The 17,492-nt window shown below is 41.9% G+C and overlaps 1 protein-coding gene across 8 annotated transcripts in view; it reads left to right on the forward strand.

The window, feature by feature from the left end:
- Nucleotides 1-6,918: 6,918 nt before the first annotated feature.
- SCML4 (Scm polycomb group protein like 4) overlaps nt 6,919-17,492 on the forward strand; it is a 111,743-nt gene continuing 101,169 nt past the window's right edge. For 2 of the 8 annotated variants that reach the window (XM_070795998.1, XM_070796000.1), the window contains exon 1: nt 6,930-7,329. In XM_070795998.1, the coding sequence (XP_070652099.1) occupies nt 7,209-7,329 (121 nt within the window). In that variant the 5' untranslated portion in view covers nt 6,930-7,208. Of the gene's footprint in view, nt 7,330-17,492 lie in introns of all 8 variants that reach the window. The other 6 variants (XM_070795997.1, XM_070796003.1, XM_070796001.1 and 3 more) reach the window with 6 other exon arrangements.

The following is a 17,492-nucleotide window of genomic DNA, read 5'->3' on the forward strand; positions in this document are numbered from 1 at the left end:
CAATGATCCAGTGGATGTTGGCAATTTGATCTCTGGTTTCTCTGCCTTTTCTAAAACCAGCTTGAACATCTGGAATTTCATGGTTCACATATTGCTGAAGCCTGGCTTGGGTGACTTATCTATTTTGTATATAATAATGTGTACGTGTTAATCTCAAACTCCTAATTTATCCTTCCTCCTGCCTTTTCCTCTTTGGTAACCATAAATTTGTTTTCTATGTCTGTGGGTCTATTTATGTTTTGTGAGTTCATTTGTATCTTTTTTTTTTTTTAGATTCTACATATAAGTCATACCATAGGATATTTGTCTTTCCCTGTCTGGCGTACTTCACTTAGTATGATAATCTCTAGGTCCATCCATATTCCTGCAAATGGCATTATTTCTTTCTATTTGGCTGAGTAATATGCCATTGTGTGTGTGTATACACCACATCTTCTTTATCCATTCCTCTGTTGATGGACAGTTAGGTTGCTTGCGTGTCTTGGCTATTATAAATATTGCTGCAATGAATATTGAAGTGTGTATGTCTTTTCCAATTAGGATTTTCCCTGGATATATGCCCAGAAGTGGGATTGCAGGATGAAATGGTATTAGTAACTCTATTTTTAGTTTTTTAAAGAACTTTCATATTGTTTTCATAGTGGCTATACCAATTAACATTCCCACTAATAGTGTAGGAGGGTTCCTTTTTCTTCACACCCTCTCCAGCATTTATTTGTAGACTTTTTGACGATAGCCATTGTAACTGGAGGGAGGTGATACCTCATTGTAGTTTGGATTTGGATTAATCTAATTATTAGCGATGTTGAGCATCTTTTCATATGCCTGCTGGCCATCTGTATGTATTCTTTGGAGAAATGTCTAATTTCATTTTTTTTATATTTTTTGATTGAGTCATTTATTTATTGATTGATATTGAGCTGTATGAGCTGTTTGTATATTTTGGAAATTAACCCCTTGTCAGATGCATCATTTGCAAACATTTTCTCCCATTCTGTAGGCTATCTTTTCATTTTTACATAGTTTCCTTTGCTATGCAAAAGATTTTAAGTTTAATTAGGTCATTTGTTTATTTTTATTTTTTACCTCCATTACTCTGTTTAGGAGATGGATCCAAAAAGATATTGCTGTGATTTATATCAAAGAGTATTCTGCCTATGCTTTCCTCTAGGAGTTTTATAGTATCCAGTCTTATGTTCAGGTCTTTAAACCATTTTGAATTTATTTTTGTATACTGTGTTAGAGAATGTTCTAATTTCCCTCTTTAACAAGTAGCGATTCAGTTTTCCCACTTATTGAAGAGACTGTCTTTTCTCCATTGTATATTCTTGCTTCCCTTGTTATAGATTAATTGACCGTAGATGTGTGTGTTTATTTCTGAAATGTCTCTCCTGTTCCATTGGTCTGCGTTTCTGTTTTCATGCCAGTACCATACTGTTTTGATTACTGTAGCTTTGAGTATAATCTGAAATCAGGGAGCCTGATTCTTCCAGCTCTGCTTTTCTTTCTCAAGATTGCTTTGGCTATTCAGGTTTAAAAAAAAGAGAGAGAATATTGCATACACTCTTCACTTTATTTGAAGTCTCTTTTTCTGTCTTTTTGGAGTATATATACAGATTTCACTGATGCTCACTTTCTCCAATTCTAGGAGTTTCTCAGCACTCCAACATTGGTTTCTCATATTTAACTTAGGGAAAATATTTTAGGGGGTAAAAGGAAAACTAGAAAATAGCCAAAAGTGTTGGAGAGTAGCTGTATGAATTCTGAATAAAAATTCATCAGTTTCAAACAAACATGGTTCAAAGCAGTAATGATGCCAAGGAGACAGCATTTTCAGAGCATAGAGGAGGTGGGAGATGGGAAATGAAAGTCATCCATTCAATTTTAATAAATTAAGATTTTTTTTTTTTCTGATGGCAGATATCCAAAATCAATCCTTTTTGGGGTGGGGAAAAGGAAGGAATTGGGTGTAAAGGACTATACTAATATTGATTAAAATTAGGTCACTTTTTTAACCCCTAATTTCTTTTATTCATTAAGCTTAAAGTATTTGTTGATTTCCTACTACAGACCAGACACATGTTGGGGATTTAGTGGAGAGCAAGCCTACTTCCCTGGCAGCTTACAATCTACAAACTAGTGACCAAAGGAAAAGCCCTGGCTGTTGCCCCCGCAGCTCTGCTGGCTGTCAGCACACGCCGTCACTGTACCAACTCTGTTACCAGACACTGCCCTTGGGATGAGGGTCACCAGACTTGCTACCACCAAAACTGCCAGGTCCTGAGACAAATATTTCCACTAAGTCAATCCCTGAATATCAGCCAAGGCCACAGGCCCAGAGCCACAAAGTTAGAGGCCCCATCTGAAAGGAACTATGTTTTAGGCCCAGGAGAATTGGAATGAGTCACTTTTTCCTTGAATGGGAGTGATTTTAACTTCATTTGATCACCTTTCCCCCTCCTCAACTCTTTTATCTTTAAAATTTGGCTTTACTAAAACAAGACTACATATTATCAGGTCTAAAAGAACCCCATAGACTGTGGAAGCTCTTAGGTATGGAAGGATAGGGAGTCTGTCCCTGATTTTGTGTTAGTTGTGCTGAGCACGATGCATGGGCTCAAAGATATGAGGTGATGATGAAGCTGAGTGGGGACAGGAGGATAACCTGAATGAGTTGAGGAGCAATCTTCAAGCTTAAAGCACTGGCTGAGGCCGTGGCTGAAGGTAGCCTACAACCACCAGGCAAAGGATTAATTATTATTTCATTGATGAAAAAAAGTTGAGATTTAAGATTTATGACAATTATAAGCAAATATGCTTGCAGATGTGATAAGAAAAAATTATCACTAATCAACTAATTCACATTAACTTTTTATTACCACAAAAGTAAATCTTCCTTTATAGAAAATATAAAAAAGATAGATTAAGAAGATAGACATTACTCATAATCCTATCACCAAGTGATCATCACTATTACCGTAGTGATGTATTCAGTATTTGCAAATCGCTGTTTTTAAAAATAAGATTCTATTCTGCATATTCTTTTGTAACTTGTGTGTTTTCATGTCATGGCCTTCAGTGGCATCCTTTTTGGTGATTATGTTGTATATTCTATAATGTGGACATGTGACTGTTGTTCAGTTACTGTCATGTCCAACATTTTGTGACCCCCATGGACTATAGCATGCAGGCTCCTCTGTCCTTCACTATCTCCCAGAGTTTGCTCAGATTCATGTCCATTGAGTAGGTGATGCTATCCAACCATCTTATCCTCTGCTGCCCCCTTCTCCTTTTGCTGTCAATCTTTCCCAGCATCAGGGTCTTTTCCAATGAGTCAGCTCTTCGCACCAGGTGGCCAGAGTATTGAAGCTTCAGCTTCAGTATCAGTCCTTCCAATGGATATTCAGGGTTGATTTCCTTTTGGACAGACTGGTTGGATCTCCTTGCTGTTCAAGGGACTCTCAAGAGTCTTCTCCTGCACCACAGTTCAAAAGCATCAATTCTACAGCACTCAGCCTTCTTTATAGTCTAACTCTTACATCCGTACATGACTACTGGAAAAACCATAGCTTTGACTATAGGGACCTTTGTCAACAAATGATGTCTCTGTTTTTTAATACTGTCTAGATTTGTTATAGTTTTCCTTTTCAGGAGCAAGCGTCTTTGTGATACATTAACTTAATCTCTTTTTATTGGTCATTGAAGTTGTTTCCTGTTTAACCTCACTACAAAGAGCAGTTTTGCTTTTCATTTCCAAAGATTCCTGCTTGTATAGTTTAAACAAAGATCTGACCCTGTGGAAGGCAGAGCTTTGAATTGAAGAAGTGGCAGTTTGGGGAAACCAAGAAATCTGGGTCTACAAATTGTGTCTCTTGTCTGATTAATCAAGTTAACCATTTGCCTCAACTCCCCCTCTGGCAAAATGTGATCATGAGCTTCATGCCTTCCATAATGCTGAATTTCTTAAATTCTCAGGGACATTTTAGGGAAAAGTATGCTTTGAATAATGTAGAAACAGTGTCACGGGGCCTCTTGAGCATGGAAAACGGGACTCCTTTTATTACTTTAGGCCTTTGGAATGGAATCTTGGCCTTTAAAACTTCCCTGTTCTTTCTCCATGCTCTCTCCCCCACTGTCACCGTCCCTAATTGACAGTTCAAAGCACTAGTTTATCAGATCTTATTCTCATGAAAGAGAGGGTGCTTTTTCCCCCTTAGTAGTCATGGCCATAGCCACAACCGCAACTGAATTCACGTCCAAACCAAAGTATTAGTCTGTTCCAGACCAGCAGGTAAAGCAATTCATCAGGCTGTAGAACATTAGGACCATAAGAGACCAGAAAGGTGTTCTAGTCTCCTACTCCCATCCCTACATTATAGAGAGTGATTCACCCAGTGTTATTTGGTTAATGGCAGAGCTGAAACAGGAGCAGTGCCAGGAGGCTGTGTGACCAGATGACTAAGTACTGTGTCTTTGGGACAAACAGCCTGGGTCAGTCTTGTATCTAACACTTCTGAGCTATGTACTTGAGGAACTTATTTAAAATCCTCAAGTCTCAGTTTCCTTATCTGTAAAATGGGGGTGATACTCATAATACGTACTTCGTAGGGTTGCTGTAAATGAGATAACATATGAAAAGGACTGGTACATAATATTTCCCCAGTAAATGTTTGTTATTATTATGATAACAAGGGTTGTGTTTTCTATAGCACTGATGCCCTTGTCCAGGACACAGTCTTAGTTCTTTACCTGATTCTTGTGTTGGAACCACAGCTCTCCACCAGCAGCTGACAGAGGAGGATTACTCTTCAGAAAGAGGCTACTCTAAGTAGGTTTGTGTTTGGGAGGCCCTAAAATTAGCCTGCTCCCTCTGGACACTTCTTGCTTACTACAAATCCAGTAGCATTTGTTTGGAAACAGTGGAGCATGCTGCCTATGGTCTGAGACAGAAATGTAACCACAGTATCAAGGAAAATTGACAACATGGCACAGCTAAGCATCCTGATCATAGCCCAGGGATGTAGCCCAAGACCTGGAGATACATTAGCTCGGAAGGGCCCCTTTTCTTCCCACAGACTCCTGAGCTTGTCTGCAACCATCCTACCAAATTTCTTTTCTCTTATGTGTTTGACTTAAAATTTTCTTGGAATTAAAAACATGAACTTAATTACTTAAGACCTATAGTCATGGTTGTGTAAAGAAAGAAATCCCAGTAAAATTGCCAATTTTAAAAAATCTAGCTGCCATCTATCTAGTTTTTTAAAGCAAGTTTAGTTAATTTCTATTTTAAGCCTCATTATACGATTTACCTATGCTACCAATGCCTGTATCCCAGATACCCTTGACTTAAGGACAGGTCTTGTGGGCCCCAAGGATCAGAATTACAAACCCTCACAGAGCTGGGTAGAACAACTGAAAATTCCTTTATTTCAGGCAGATCCTGCCAAGCCTTTTTCTTCTTTTACCGGATTTGGGAAATAGTCTCGATTATTTAGGAAAATTTTATTTGACTTCTCTGAAGAACCATTTTAAAGTGAAGACTGGTCATCTCAGGCCAACATACTTTGCTGAGTATAGTGTAGGATTATGTTCAAGGCCATGGGCATAAAATACTACCACTGCTGGCCAAACGGAAAGCATCCATTGGGTCCTGTTTTCTTTCCTCCTCTTCTTCCTCTCCCCCTTTAATGAAATAAACTTGTATTAAATGAGCAAAATGAAAAACTACCAAACTTGCCTTTTCCCACACAAAGCAAAACAACAAAATTACATGATTAAGTAAATTAAAGTGGTGAATTTACTTCTTGCTCAATAAGTACAATGCTTTGATTTCAGAAAAATTTAACTTTTTTCTATGTTTATAATCTGAGGAGGGAGATTTCTTATTTCTTTCTTATGGGACTCTGTATATATATTCAGAAAAACCTCAAGTTGTAATTTCATTTTTTCACTCTCAGTAACTGTCCAAGTTGTGGCCTAAACTTTAATTAGCCCTGGTTGATGTTTGGTCCTGGCTAAATTTGCTTGTTGCTCATCCCCAGGAGTAAGCCTGTGGGTGGTCACATATTAAATGGATGTTTCATTTTGTAGGAAATACTTGGGAATAAAACATCAGGATGGGGTGAAAGAGGTGGGCAATGGGGAGCCTTGCTCCACTTAACAAAGAAAAGAAGAAAAAGTCCCTTTACCAGTATAAATTGATTTGCCACAGAGAATACAATAGGGCATGGAGGGTGAATAGCAGCTCTTCTCCCATGTAAGGACCATTCCACCTCATGAGGCCCCTATTATATTTATGAGTATAAACCATGTTTACACTTCTGCATTTACACATAGGTCCAGGGCCCAGGTCAGTGCCCTGTTTAAAAGAACTAACCATATGCGTTGTATGTAGCTGTATACATATGACCATGGTATGTTCACCTGTGTAGGCACACTCTTCTGGCAAATGCAGTCTCCTAAACAATGATGTCATTAGAATAATTCTTTTTGTTTTATTTGTCCAAGGTCAAACATTCACTCTTTCAGATCACCGGTATCTTATAAGCCGGGTGCTGGCTCACACTGCTGCAGGACTGGGACAAAGAGATGATGTTACAGTCTGGTTTCCATGGCAACAGAGGAGGGGTAATGAAAACCGAAATGTTGGAAACACCCATTCTGACAATTGTAACATAATTCAGGTTATTACAAGGATGTAACTACTAAAGAAGCAGAAGTGTCATTACCTTGCAGCTCGTGTTGGCAAAAAAGCTACATTGCACATTTCTCTAGTTGGGCTGCTAAGAGGAAGGAAACACACACACAGACACACACACACACACACACTCGCGCGCCTCGTTTTCTGCATGTAAAATGTGTGTGTTCTTTAAAAGCCAGTGGTTGGCTGGTTTTCCGGACATGATGTGGTTGAAGCTGTCATCGTAATGGAAATTCATTGCTGTAGCTATGGTAAATCGAGTTTTCTGCCTGTGCTGAATGCATTAGTCTAATGAGATGTTTGCAGCCGGAGAGCAGGGCTGCTGGAGACTAACTATGAGCTACTAACACACGGGTGGAAGATTAGCTTTTGCAACACTCGGTTTGCATGTACTGAAAGTCATCTGTCTTCTGAGTCAACATTCCCGGCCTGGTAAAGAACCTGATCAGGGCTCTGGTGCACGAACTGTAGGTAAGGGAGATGCACAATTGGTGGGTGTGCCGCTGCCATGGGATCCTTCTGTTTTCACTATCAGCATGACAGGTTACCTGTTTCAGATCTTCTGGGTTGCATGTCTACCTTTACAACAACGCACAAGCATCCTGCACTAAAACTGCTGAGGCTGGCAGGTAAACTTTAGTTCCTTCTACTCAGAATACAGTGATGTCTTGGCCAGATCTCAGAGGGGGAGATGTGGTATAGAATTATATAGTTTACCCATTTGGTGTGCACACTACTTTCACTCTGCATTTGAATATGTAGAGAGTTACTGTTTTTCCCAAATGTGAACTCAAATAATTGGTTCGCTTATTTTGGGGCATGGTGATTTCACTTTTTTTGTTTTTTAATTATAAAAAAATTACAGTTCATCTCAGGATAAAATATATTAGCCTAAAATTTAATGTTTATAATCAATATGTTGTGAACATGCAAGAGCGCTTTTTAACATTGAATTTTGTGTTTTATATCTCAGATGGAATATTTCATATGTCTTTGTGTTGGTTTGCCTAATTTACCAGGATAGATGAGAATACTATTTATTGCTAGCTGCTGGTGTTGGTTAGTTTTGGCAAAAAAAAACACAAAAAACAAAAAAACAAAACACAACAAAAAAACCCAGGTGATTGTGGAGTGTCAGGAACAGTTTACCCAAGTTCGAATACAGAGTCACCTCCTTCCCAGGTGGGGCTTTTTGTGACTTGAATCCAGCAGCATGAAGCTGCCTATCAAGGTTGCTTGCTGTATAGGACAGGACAGTGAATGAGGGTGAGGTGCCAGCTGCAAGGGAATCATTTCATTGATGGTTCAGGTGCAAAGTCAAAAGTTCTTTCCACTACCTGTAGCAGTTTAGGAGAAGAGGCTCTGGATTCTACAATAATACTCATGAGGGTCAAGACAATCAGTAGCTTCCTGAGAAAGTGGCTTTGGGGTTAGTTTCAGAAATTGTGGTATTTGAGAAAGTAATCCAGTCACTTCAGAATCCAGATATTTGTTGTATACTTTGTTTTTCTTCTTTTTCTGAGGAACCATTTTTGAAAACTGAGAAACTTGGTTTTTTCATCCTCATGACTTTTTTTTTTTAATAGGCTATTTAGAGTGAAAGCATAAAATAACTTTGAAGGAATTTACAGTATGGAAAAGTAAACTACCTAGGGTGCAATATTCCTGTGCAGCGATTTTTTGTGTGTGCTGTTTGGTAAAACTAGCCTGAAAAAATGAAGCGGGTATTTGAGCAACAGCGCTCGGTGATTACCTAGCAAAGCATTAATGAATCGTCTAAACTCAAATAAAATGTGAATGTAGAACCTTCGGTTTTAGGGAAGTAGTTTGGTGACTTCACGGTCTTTATCTTTCAAACATATTTGTGACAGATATTTTTAAAAAAATATGAATGTACTTTCTTTATCTCTGTAAGTTGTGCATGTGGAGAGGCTATGTATCATTTTGGTAAATATATGTCTGCTTGATTTGTTGAATTATAAGAAAAGTGAAAATTCCACAAACACCCAGTTCTTTTATGTTTAACACGTTTAAATTTCTTCCCTGTGCCACTTAAATTACTTTTATTTTGCTGCCAGCGCCCACCGCCCAAAACAACAGCAATAATAAAAACCTAACAAGAAAATGAACAATAATAGAAAACAAGAATAAATTGCTTTCGGTCATTTATTTGCTTTTTGTGGTGTGTTTTTGAGGCAAGTGAAACCAGCAGAAGCAGTTTCACTTTCTATAGTTCTTGGTTTCTGGGGTTTGGGGTCGCAGGGGTTCTTCCAGCAGCAGGTAATATACGCAGTCGAGCTGCTAGAACACAAGCCAGCCCCAGGTACTGTCTCTGCTCTAAAGCTTTTGTATTGAAAATTCAAAAAATAATGACTTTTTAAATGTGAAATAATGTTTCCTTATTATAAAAATTCAAGCGATGCCCCAAAGTACAAAGATAGGATTTCTTTTTTTTTTTTTTTTTAATTTTAGACTTTAATTGATGTGAAAAATCAAAAGCAGAAACCTCTCATATTGTGGCGGCTTTTATGTATTTTTAAATCTCAATTTTGGACCTTAAACACTTCAACAAGTTTAAGGAAACATTGCTGAAGTGCCCTTTAAACAAGGGATGTCCAGAGAGAAATAATCTTTATGCACACGTGGGGAGTTAGATTTTACAGGGTTTGGTAGGTTTGTTTACAGTCTGGCGCGGTGGGCGGACACATCACACATGTTCACTCGCTCCTGAGGACGCTTTAGAGCGAACGCGAGTCGGGCAGAGATGAGGCGGGGCTCAGAACTGGCACCCTGGGGCTCCGGACAGAGCTCCGCGGGTTGAGGTTCCTCCCGAGGCTTTACCCTGGAAGCCGCAGCGTCACCCCAACGCCAGGTGGCCCGGCATGCTTACCCCGATCCACCCGTCCCGGAGAGAGCAGGAGACCACACCACCTGGGAACTTAAGAGCCCAGACACCTCCAGTTTCATTCCCTGAGGCTTCTCCTCCACCGAGCCTCTGCTTTTATTTGGGGATGGTGTGGGAGAGAAAAGAAAAGAGATGAGGAAAGACTCTTTTCTATCAGATTATTGAAGGGCATACAATTTGGTTTAATATTTTGGAGCTGAAGTTTGTAAAAGCAGTCCCTTTTGGTGTGAGCACATGTGCTTCTTCATTTCCGTGGGCAAATCTGACATTTCTAGGAGAGAACTTTGTGTGAGTGCCCCCTGGACATTCTACTTCTTAATCCTGCAGTCTCTCAAAAGGCTTTTTAAAGATTTACACGTTTTTAATGCTTTTGTTGCTTTCAAAGGCAGACAGGTGAGGAGAGGCAAGGGGGATTAAAAACAGCCACTGGGAGAAAAATCAAATGGTTTGGTCCCTATATAATACAACAGAAGCCACCACTGTGTCTAGTAAATTACTCTAAATTTTAATTAATGAGTCACAAAAGCCACACCATAAGCTTTAAAAATTACCCCTTTATCAATAAGGTGATAATTAACTTTCTCTGGAATTAGCAATTCTCTCAGCCCCGGGCAGTATGAAGCCTAGTAAATTCTCTGGAAACTTGCCAATTTTTAACAATTGGTCTTTTGGCAGACCTACTGGATTTTAATTCAAATGTCTATTGTGACATTTTCTAACGTGATTCAGAGACCATTAGGATCACCCAAATTGTGGTAAATTTCTGAAGTTTGAAAGAGTGGCTCAGAGTGTTTGGATTGCCTTTGCATCTGTCGCTTTGTCTTTCTTCATTTTCCTTTTCTACCTTTCCCCCGCGGCCCGCCCCCCCCCCCCCCCCCCCCCGAAAAAAACCCTCTGCATTTGCAAGAACGCCACAAGCTAGTCTCTGCTGTAAATCTCTGCTAGAATCTCTGCTGTAAATCTATGTGGTGAAGCCTGCGTTTGTTGCTACGTACAGACCAAGTTCGAGTGTTTGGCTCTGAGCCCACGTGGTTCTAAGTGTTTTTCATTGTTGTTGCGTTCATCTCGGTTTCAGTTCTGGCAAGGGTTCGTTCCTCAATATGTCTGCAAACTCTCACCCGCGGTTTGTCCGATGCCGAGATTGACTGAGACTGATGAGAAGAGCTGCAGGCCATTTTCGACGTGCTCAGGGCTGTTTGAAATCGGGCTTATTCTGAGCTATGAGGATTAACGTCTGAGGAGGCAGAGGAGCCCTGAGCAGCCTGCTCTACCGCGAACCCTCCCCTACCACACACTCCCGGGGCTGCTGGTCACTTGTGGATGGCATTCAGGGGCAGCCTGAGTAGGGACGCTGCTATCCGGCCACAGAGGCTGGAAGGCAAGTGGTGATGGGTGTAGATTGCTCCTTCAGGAGTCAGACCTCTCTCTTCACCCTCTGGGTTCTTTAAACATTAGCATCGGTGAGCTGTTACTTCTCTCAGTCAAGAGGGCTGGATAGGACGGGATGCTGGAGACAAAGCTTCCTACTGGGTTAAGCTGGCAGCTCTGACGCAGTCAAGATCATTCCTCCCTTGGCGGGGTGGGGAATGGAGAGGAACAACCAGCAGAATTTGTGCATTCTGGAATAAATCAGCATTTTTCAATCTGAAGAGGCACTTTGCCACCACCGAGATAAAACACCTCTTGCTTCTTGCAGTGATTACTTCGTGGACTACTATTTTAGCCCAGAAAGGAATTTATTACCCAGTGGCAGTTCTCACTTTGCATTAAACTGAAAAGTCATTCCACCGAGTCTGTGTGACACCCTGAGTAACCGGAGTGTATTCTGAGATCCACAACGGGGCTTCCCTGGGATTGCTGTCCTTACTGTTTGACCAGTTGTGATTTATAGAGAATTGTAGAAACGCTTCTTTACCATCCCACCAGCTCAGACACATTCTCCCTGAATTTTTATTTGTGGGGAGGCAGGTGTGCATTTCATTGTCATCAGCTGCATTTATTGATTACATAAGTGGAAGCTGGTCCCAGTGTTGCTGCTTCCCACCCCACTCCCTCTTCATGTTAGTGCTTTTTAGGAAAGATTGCACCCTCCTTTGAGCCCTTTGGGGAAGGGGTTGGGCTGAGGAGTGGTGGCCTTCCTGTCTCCATAGGGCATTCAGCACAGAAGCAGAGGAGTGGAGTTGGCTGTTGTGAGAAAAGTAACGTGCCAGGGAAAAATAGTGTCATCGCTACACTTTGAAAGGCGGTAATGTTGTCTGGTTAGCTCCATGACTGTGACTCAACTTTTGGGAGCTGAATCTTTGGTAACAAAAGCCTTGCCCTTTTTGTCTCTCTGTGCTGACCATTCTAGAGCAAAAGCCCCAATTCTTTCAAAGCAGAAACATATGGCTGAAATTCATTCTAATGAAATAGACAGCCTTTCATCAAGATGGGCACTAAACTTGGGAGCAAATGCTGATCCGGGCAAAGCAAAGAATTATATGGGTTGGGTCCTAGTCCATCCCGGGGAAAATAGCACTGAACCAAGGTAAAAACCAGGGAGAGAGCCTGTTTTATCCCTCTTCCAACGAGGACTTGACCATCACCCTCTCTTCCTGTATCCCTTGGTGCAGTTCAGAAAGGATTCAGTAAGAGCCGACAGTAGCTCATGGCTGTCAGCTCACAGAGCTTATGGGTCGTTCGTTTTCTTTGGGAAGGAAAGATTTTCTGTGTTCCCTTTCACATTTGTCCACAATTCATCCTGAGACATGGTTGTTCTGATGAGAACACCAGGGTGGAACGCCAAGGAGTGTGTTTTTCTCTGGTGTCCCGAGCCAGGCCTTGAGCCCTCTTGCTGGACTGACGTTAACACTCAGCGGCCATGTGTCGGGGTCTGCCTTGAATGCAGCCTTTGAGCAGGCCTGGGGCTGGCGTCAGGATTTGAATCCTGTTTTGACAGAGTTCTGGTAAAAGAAAAAAGGAAGAATTGAGAAAAACCCATGGTACAAAACAACTTTAGGGCATTCATGTTTTTTGTTTTGGAGCTGGTAGTTGGAGCTTGTGTTACTTAATTCCTCTGGGTCTAACCATTTCTAAACTATTACAAGCCAGGAGGAATCATTCTCATTCTTTGTGGCCTTCCAGAAAAGAGGCTGACCTCTTTTCTTCACAGCCTTTAGGATTTAGTGCCCTCACTTGGGAAATTATGGTGATGTCAAGGTTTAATTAAACCATTAGCTTTGAAGATATGCTCTTTATTCTAAAGTGAATAACACCTAAATTCACTTTATCCCAAAGTGAATAACTTTATCCGAAAGTGGGTGAGGCATTGGGTTTCTTGATCAGGAAAGAACTCCACTGTCGGAATGCAGCTCTATCATTTTTCAGTCCGGAGAAACCTGTGGTCACTAGTGTGGTTCATGCTGTTGCCATTGTTGCCTGTGCTGGGGGGCTTTGCTGCCAGATTTGGGGGTCAATAGCCATCTGTGCGTTCCCACTTCTATTGAGCATTCCCCCTTACAGATGCCAAAAGATACTCAAGCACATTTGATTTGACTTTACAATCTCATTTGCAAAGGTGCTTCAAGTGGAAAGCTGTAGAAAGCTTTAAATTTTGGTGCACATAATTATAAAACATAGGAACAGTGGGGAAAAAAATCCATCTGGCTCTAATGCCTGAAATCATCACCTACAGTGTGAAAATATAGCCCTTGTATTGAGTGTTTGCAATGTAATTAATACTAAGTATTTAGCATAAATAATAAGAGCAGACTGTAAGGTGAGACTGTGTTGGTGCCTAATGTGGAAATAGTTAATTGGTCCCACAGTGAGAAGCTGTACAACTGTTTTGTGTTAATGAGACTAAGTGAATATAAACTCTCTCCAGGGAATTGAAGTTAGAAACTGAAGTTGGGGTGCAATGTGTGTGGTGATGTGTGGGGGCCAAAGGTACAAGATGCTATAAATGGTCTGGTCCTTTCTTTCTATTGCCCTTCTTTTAGTTATGAAGTCATTTGGCATGAACCCAGTAAAGAATAAAGTACCTAAAATTCTCTGATAGCAGAGTAAAGAAAAAATACATTCAGAAAAGTTTGTCTTTTACACACATTTCCCTGGAAGCAGCCCAAGTCTGCTAGGATGAAGTGTAGAGAAATTGAGTTCCTACTAGTTGGCTTGAGACCAGAGTAGTGTAGGATAAACTGGAAGTACAGTCAAATCCGCCTGCAATGTAGGAGACCCCAGTTGGATTCCTGGGTTGGGAAGGTCCACTGGAGAAGGAATAAGCTATCCACTCTACTTCTTGGGCTCGCCTGGTGGCTCAGACAGTAAAGAATCCACCTGCAATGCAGGAGACCTGGATTTGATCCCTGAGCTGGGAAGATCCCCTGGAGGAGGGCATTGCAACCCACTCCAGTATTCTTGCCTGGAGAATCCCCATGGACAGAGGAGCCTGGCGGGCTACAGTCTATGGAGTCACAAAGAGTCAGTCACAACTAAGCGACTAAGCACAGCACAGCACAGTCATCAAGAAAAAAAAAAAAAAGATCTGTTTCTCTCGGGCCACTGCTTTTATGACTATACTTGACATTTCTAAGCCCAAGTAAAAAATATTTCCATGGGACCAAGACTTAGCTGGTCTTTGTAGATTTCCAACAGTGGACAGGGTGGTTTAGGTGGCTTCCTGGACAAAGTTAAGCAGTGACCAGCTGCCCTTTGGTTGAGATTTCATATATTCTGCTTGTGCACTTGCTAGATTTGGGACAGGATAAGAAGAATTTACACTGAGACTGTGGATCCACTTAAGTCTCGGACCATTTTCTAGCCAGCTCACCCCTCAGTGGAAGCTGGAAGGTTAAAATAATAGCCTAAATAATGATATTGAGGGAAAAACATCTGACATTTGAAGAGTTAAAAGTGAAAACATACTCTGAGAAGTGGTCTCTAAGTGATCACAAGATTCTTTGACTGAATGGGTTTTGAAGGTCTCCCTCCCAGGGCAAGCCTCAGTCTAGTTGTTGGGAAGGGTACTTGGGATAATGTACATAAAGTTCAAAGGAGACAGTATATGGAAAAGGGCATTATAAACTGTAAAGTGCTATACAAATGGTAATGTTCTTAGCCTCCTTAATCAATGGAAATTGATCAAAGGCCAGGAAAGAAATTCAGGCAAGGCTTTATTGGGGCCCCTCCTGAAGCAGGAGGGAGCGAGGACAAGTAACAGGTTCCCTTGCTCCCTTGCTTACTCCCTGAGGAGGGCTGAGCTGGTTGCTTATATGGGGTGAGCTGTAGGGGGTGTGTCCAGGGGTTGGGCAGAGTGGGGTTTGCCCACCCCGTTGGTGATGTTGTGTGCAGGGGCCATGCATAATACCCTGCTTTTGCTTCCAGCAGCTTTCTTTTGCTTCCCACTTTTAAGAAGTGGCAGTCGGAGAAGGCGATGGCACCCCACTCCAGTACTCTTGCCTGGAAAATCCCATGGACAGAGGAGCCCGGTGGGCTGCAGTCCATGGGGTCGCTAAGAGTCGGACATGACTGAGCGACTTCACTTTCACTTTTCACTTTCATGCACTGGAGAAGGAAATGGCAACCCACTCCAGTGTTCTTGCCTGGAGAATCCCAGGGATGGGGGAGCCTGGTGGGCTGCCATCTATGGGGTCGCACAGAGTCGGACACGACTGAAGTGACTTAGCAGTTGGGTTTTTGGTTTTTTGTATCTCGTTATCCATAATTTGCCTCAACTGCACATGCACATAGCTATTTTTAGTCCCATATAATTTCTTTGTCTTTTGTTGCTCCAAGAGACATTTGTCCAGGTGCAAGCATGAAGCAAAGGGTGCCAGGTCCCAGCCTATCCCAGTAGTAAATGCCTGTTTCCATTTATTGAGCACCATATGCTCAGGGGTGTTGAGGAAAGCACGAAACATGCTTTATCTCATCTGTCTGATTTAATCCACATAGTAAGTCAGTATGGGAGGGGCTATTTTTACCTTCATTACACAGATAAGGAAACCAAGGCTTAACTTGTCGTGGGTCACATGGCCCCGTGAAGTCTGCTGAGCCTTGCCTTCAGTTTTGAAAAGCTGATGAAGTGTCCGTGTCTCTTCACCACTGAGGGTGAAGAGAAAGAGTTCTTTCGTGCCTTAGTGCCAGCTGCTCCTGCTCAGCCTGGCTGGGCTGCTCCTAGGTCCAGCAAGTTCCAAAAAGGAAATGATTCCCTGGTGTTTCCACTTGGCAAGCCATTTTTGATCCAGAGCAAACTTTTTCTTTTTCTTTTTTTTAAAGCAATGGGCTCTCAGGCTTGTCAAACTCAACTCTCATTTTTATTACAAATACTTTTTCACACCCTGTTTACAATCCTGGGCTTCCCTTGTGGTCAGCTGGTAAAGAATCTGCCTGCAATGCAGGAGGCCTGGGTTTGATCCCTGGGTTGGGAAGATCCCCTGGAGAAGGGAAAGGCGAGCCCCTCCAGTATTCTGGCCTGGAGAATTCCATGGACAGTATAGTCCATGGGGTCGCAAAGAGTCGGACACGACTGAGCGAATTTCACTTACAGTCCTGAAGTAAATTTCCCAGATAATATAACCCACCCACATCCATGATTTAAGAAAAGTCAGGATGATGTCACCTGTGAGGTATTACAAAGAGGAATGAAGGCAGCATAACTTGTGATGACTTCCAGCGCAGGTGCCCGGCTCTGGATGCTCCACAGTGACGAGATCAGGTGCATGACCTGCCACCTCCAGTGCAGCTGGAACAGTAAGTGGGACTGGGTCCTTGGATAGCACGCACTCACGCTGCTGCCAGTGACAGGATTTTCCAAAGTGGTAAACAACTCTTGGAGTTGAGAAGAGTCTTTCCTTGATTTATGTACTGATTGAATACCTGGAAAATATCATAGCCAAATAGAAATACATTATGTTTACATGTACAGGAAGTTAGTTCTAGGTTCAGAAAAATGAGGTCTTCCCTCATGTGATGGTCTGGTATGACACTGCCACCTTATGTGGGACAGCTCCGCGCACTCAGCATCCCTGGTCGCCACCCTCCAGTAATGTTCACCCTGCCCCCAGCTGCGGACCAGGTAAAAGCATCTCCCACACACTTCTAAAATGCCCCTCCACAAGCGGTGTTATCACCATCACCAAGCACCTGGAGGATCAGAGCCTGCCAAGTTGCTGTGCATTTCACTACCTCCTCAAACACTTGATTAATTATGGCTTAGAAAGAAGATGGTGCTGTTTTGCCAGCTCCCTACATGATTACTAAGCAGAGCCATCTCAGGTATCACAGTAGGAATTTGGGGGTAACTGACATTCTAAGAAGATGCTTGCTGGTGAATTTCCTCCAAAAACTGTAGCTTTTAAGCTAAGTGAGAAGGCTCTTTCTATTATGTCTCATTTTCCTTCAGAGTGTGAGCATGTTTTATGGTAAATACAGTATTTTATAAATACCTTTGTAAAATCATCACTGTTTTCCTGGGCTTGCTTAAGCTCATTAATTCTTACTGATTAAAGTTTTTATTTTTACTAGGTATCCACACAATAACCCTGGAACATACCATTATTCCACTTTACAGACAACACTCCCCCATGCAACCCCCATACCCCCTGAGATTCAGTGAGGTTAAGCTCAAGGTCACCCAGTCAGTGGTATATATGGTCTCAAAGCTGACTGTGCCTGACTTCAAACTGATGCCTTTGCTCCAGTGTGACCTGGCTCCTGCCTTCATTCTGGATACATGATACACTTTTATCCATGATGTGGAAACCTCATGTTGGAGTACTTTCTCCTTCCGTACACAAGAATGGGGTGAAGGAATAAAGATGGCACAGATTCTTTGACATTTCTCCCATGGAGCTGTAGGGGTTCATTCCCTCTCTTTGACTCTGGGTTGTCCTAAGTGACTTGCTT

This window comes from Bos indicus, chromosome 9 (assembly GCF_029378745.1).
Source record: "Bos indicus isolate NIAB-ARS_2022 breed Sahiwal x Tharparkar chromosome 9, NIAB-ARS_B.indTharparkar_mat_pri_1.0, whole genome shotgun sequence".
Taxonomy (NCBI): Eukaryota; Metazoa; Chordata; class Mammalia; order Artiodactyla; family Bovidae; genus Bos; species Bos indicus.